The following is a 4,131-nucleotide window of genomic DNA, read 5'->3' as shown; positions in this document are numbered from 1 at the left end:
CATGGAAAAAAAATTTCGGACTTTATTTAATCTTCATAGTGAAAATGGATACCGATGCTATTTTTGTGAGGAAATTTTCGATTTCATTTTTTACATTTTTAACTTTATAATGCTATAACTTATTGAAATTTGTATGGATCAACACAATTTTTTTATGAAAAATAATATTTTTTAATAATCCTATTTTCATTCGACATACTTTATTTTAATTAGGATATTAATAATGAACTAGCAGATAATGTAACTTTTGGAATAATCCACCAATTTTTTAAAATTAAACACTATCTAAAGATTTGCATCGAAGCGTTTTTTTCTTGATAGTGATTTTAATCACTGTCAGATATTTATATATATTGAGATTATACTTGAACCAACTATGCCACGTCACCACTATGCTGGGTTTTGTCAATTATTTTTACTTAAATTACCATAACTTTTTTAAAAATGACCAAATTGATTAACTTTTTTTTTATATAAATACCTATCATTTATAAAATTATTTGAATATCTAAATAAAAAAAAAAAATACCTATCCTATGTTATATTTTTTTATAAATTAGACCCTTCATCTGCCAACAGAGGAATTCAAAATTACAACTTTTTCAACTTACTTTTGTAAGAGTTCCTGAAATACTGACACTTTTATATATACCTTAAATTAAAGGTTATGTAATATACTTTAATATGAAAAAAAAAAATTCGGACTTTATTATGTTTTCATGGTGAAAACGAATATTAAACTTAATAAAAAATTACGATTTTTGCAGAAAAATTCTTTTTTATATTTTAATTTTATAAAGCTATAACTTTTTGAAATATGCATGGATCATTATAATTTTTTTGTGACAACTACTATTAATATTTATATATTATTGATATATATTTATATTTATATCTTCATATATTGCACTTATAAATCATAAAACTTGTAATCAGTAATGAAATAAGATATCATGTAGCTTTTGGAATAATCCATTAATTTTTTTAAATTAAACATTATCTACAGATTTACATCGAATCGTTTTTCATGATAGTGATTTTAATCACTGTTAAATATCATCTATACTGGATCAATTATGCGACGTCCCCATTGTGCTGGTTTTTTTCAAAACTGCTATAATTTTATGAAAAATGAACAAAAAAAATTATAAATTTTTGTATAAATAACATAGATATATATATTTTTTTAAATCAGACACTTTACTTGTCGTCAGCTATGAAAAATGTCAACTTTTGCACGAAAATTTAATTTTTTAAATTTTATGTGCTAATATAATAGTAACACAGACGTAGCATAATTAGGAGTAGTATACATGATATCTGTCAGTGATTAAAATCGCTACCATAAGTTTTTATAGTAGTGCCACGTCTACACTGCGCCGCGACACCACTGTGCTGCTGTTCTATTTATTCATGTAAGATTATAAAATTTATTGATTTGAAAAAGTATAATATTTATAAAATATTAGAATTACTTTCTGGTACAATAACAAAACAGGAAGATAATAAAGTGACGAATAAAATTAGCATCATCTTAAAAGATTTGAATAGAATAAAATGTTTAAATAAAGCACTCAATTAATTAAAATATACTATTATTTAAATTTTTTCTGAATTTTTCTGAGATAGCATTACACTGCACATAATAATTTTATCTTTAAAATGAAGTGACTCTACATTTTAACTTATATTAAGTAATTTTTTTTAGTGATATAAAAATATACAATTGTACAAACAATTACACTAATCAATATTAAAAATATGACATTTTAAATCGAAATTTCACAGGAATTATTTATATCGAATTAAAAATCAATTATTTTATTTAAATACTCGTTTTTACTCAAAAATGCCATTATAATTGATTTTTGTATCAATTTAGAAATATTAATTCATAAAACTTCAACAAATATCAAGGGCTAAATCACTGTAGTCCTTGATATCCTCCCTCTATAAGAAGGATTTTCTATTCATATTGAAATTATTTTACTATGTATTTTTTTTTTTTATATGAATCTAACTTACATTGAATAAAAATTTGAACATATTTAAAAAATTTTACTTCGTTTAAATGAAAAAATGACTAAAATTTTGAACTAGCTTAACTTGTCGTTTTTATCTACCGACAAATGCAACGTACGATAGCGTCAGAAACATTAATATCATTTGAAATTGAGATACTAGGTTCATTGCAACAACTTTTTCCTTATTCATTTCGAGTAAAAGGAAAAAATTAAAAATTTGTTTTGTTTTTGTATTAATTTAGATTAAATAAATCATAAAACTGTAATGAATAACGAGGACTATATCGCTGTAGTCCTGAATATTCTTCCATTATGAGAAGGAATTTATTATTCATATATTCACAATTTCTACACCAGAGATATGTTCAATATAAAAATATTTTTTTTTACAACTATACTTGCATAGAAATCTTATTTATAGTAAAATTTTAATATCTTTTTGAAAAAATTAGATTTTTTTGTTTTATTGAAATCTTTTATTTTAATTAGTTGCCCAGTTTTTATAATAATGTATTTCTATAAAATTCTATTATCTACTGTTTATACTTTTTAGTGGCACNTAATAATGTATTTCTATAAAATTCTATTATCTACTGTTTATACTTTTTAGTGGCACATTTAGAATTGATATTGGGGAATTATTAATTATTATTAAATGTTTTATTCCTTCCATACAAGTTCTTTTGCAATTTGACGATTTATGAATACATTTATTATGTTTTTTAAAAATTATTAAATATTTATTTATATACAATTTTATTCTGTACATATACAATGTAGAAAAATTACTTCTACTTTAAATTTTAAGTTACAACTTTCTTACAACTCCATTTACTTATATACTTTTTAGTATATAGGTGGCTATTTAAATGGCAGGCATCAACATTTTAACAAAAAACATATTCAAAATTACGGTTGAAATGATATTTTTTATATTGTACAACCCTTTTTTTTTGTATTAGCTTTCAATACAGAATTATTATTATAGCTAAACAATTAAAATAAAACTATAATAGAAACTAAGACTATACAAAGGAAAAAAAATATTGTTATTAAACACAATTAAACATATCGTTAAATTAATAAATTAAACATACTCAAAATACTAAAAAAGAAAGAACAAAACAAAATAGACCTAGGATATTAAATTAACATACAGAAAAATATTATATAACGAAGCCAGCTGAATGAACGAAGGAAATTATTTGTATAATTATTGAGGAGGATTTTGTATTAAGGATATTAAAACTATTAATAGGTGAAATATTAAGGGAGGACAGGAAATTGAACAAGAGTAATCGGTTATGTAGTAAAGCTGGGCAATCAAATAGTAAATTACAGGGAACTTCATCATTTTGTTTGGGGCAGAATGGGGAATGGTTTAGTGACATGTTAAAGGCATGACTAGGTAACCGATTATGACCAAATCTAAGACGGGAAAAAGAGGTAATATGGAAACGGGACAGAAGGAGGTTGTAAAACCAAGGACGTTTAGGGATAGTTGGAACTATAGATTTATGCCAGTTAGCTAAAGAAAAATTTGACCATTTATCTTGCCATGCTTTATTAATAGTTGAATGAAAAGAGGAAAGGAGATCGGAAGAGGGAATTTTTAGGATAGGTGGTCGGTTGAAGGAGTTAGTCAGTTTGACTAGATGGTCTGCTATCTCATTGCCAGAGATTCTGACATGACTCGGGCACCATAAAAATTTAACATTAATGTCCATTAAATAGAGACTATAAATTAAGGCATTAGTTTTGATTGTGAGAAAGGATCTACTTTTTTTAAAAGGAACTGAGGAAAGAGATGATAAAACTGACAGTGAATCCGAGGCAATCAGAACATTTATTATATTGAGTGATTTGACGAATTCGAGAGCCGAGGATATCGCATAAGATTCGGTGGTAAATGAACAAGTTTTTGAAGGGAGATTATCTGAGAAATTCATGTTTAGACTAGGAATAAAAAAGGAAAAGCCGGCGGAATCAGTATAAACTGAGCCGTCAGTGAATATGAAGCAATAGTTAGCAAAATGAGAGGAAATGAGTTCATCAAAAAGATAATTGACAAAATTAGTTGGGAGAGATTGTAATTGGGGCTTGCTTT

General features: G+C 25.0%; 1 protein-coding gene across 3 annotated transcripts in view; it reads right to left on the bottom strand.

Annotated features, from left to right (window-relative positions):
- Positions 1-1,657, bottom strand: part of LOC126897472 (uncharacterized) — a 22,999-nt gene extending 21,342 nt beyond the window's left edge. For all 3 annotated transcript variants that reach the window (XM_050671111.1, XM_050671113.1, XM_050671114.1), the window contains exon 1: positions 1,476-1,657. In XM_050671111.1, coding sequence (XP_050527068.1) covers positions 1,476-1,533 — 58 coding nt within the window. In that variant the 5' untranslated portion in view covers positions 1,534-1,657. The remainder of the gene's footprint in view (positions 1-1,475) is intronic.
- Positions 1,658-4,131: the final 2,474 nt, after the last annotated feature.

The sequence above is a fragment of the Daktulosphaira vitifoliae genome, unplaced genomic scaffold (assembly GCF_025091365.1).
Source record: "Daktulosphaira vitifoliae isolate Bord-2020 unplaced genomic scaffold, ASM2509136v1 Scaffold_2, whole genome shotgun sequence".
Classification (NCBI taxonomy): domain Eukaryota; kingdom Metazoa; phylum Arthropoda; class Insecta; order Hemiptera; family Phylloxeridae; genus Daktulosphaira; species Daktulosphaira vitifoliae.
The sequence above is the reverse complement of the archived record's forward strand: the minus strand, read 5'-3'. Positions and strand labels throughout refer to the sequence as shown.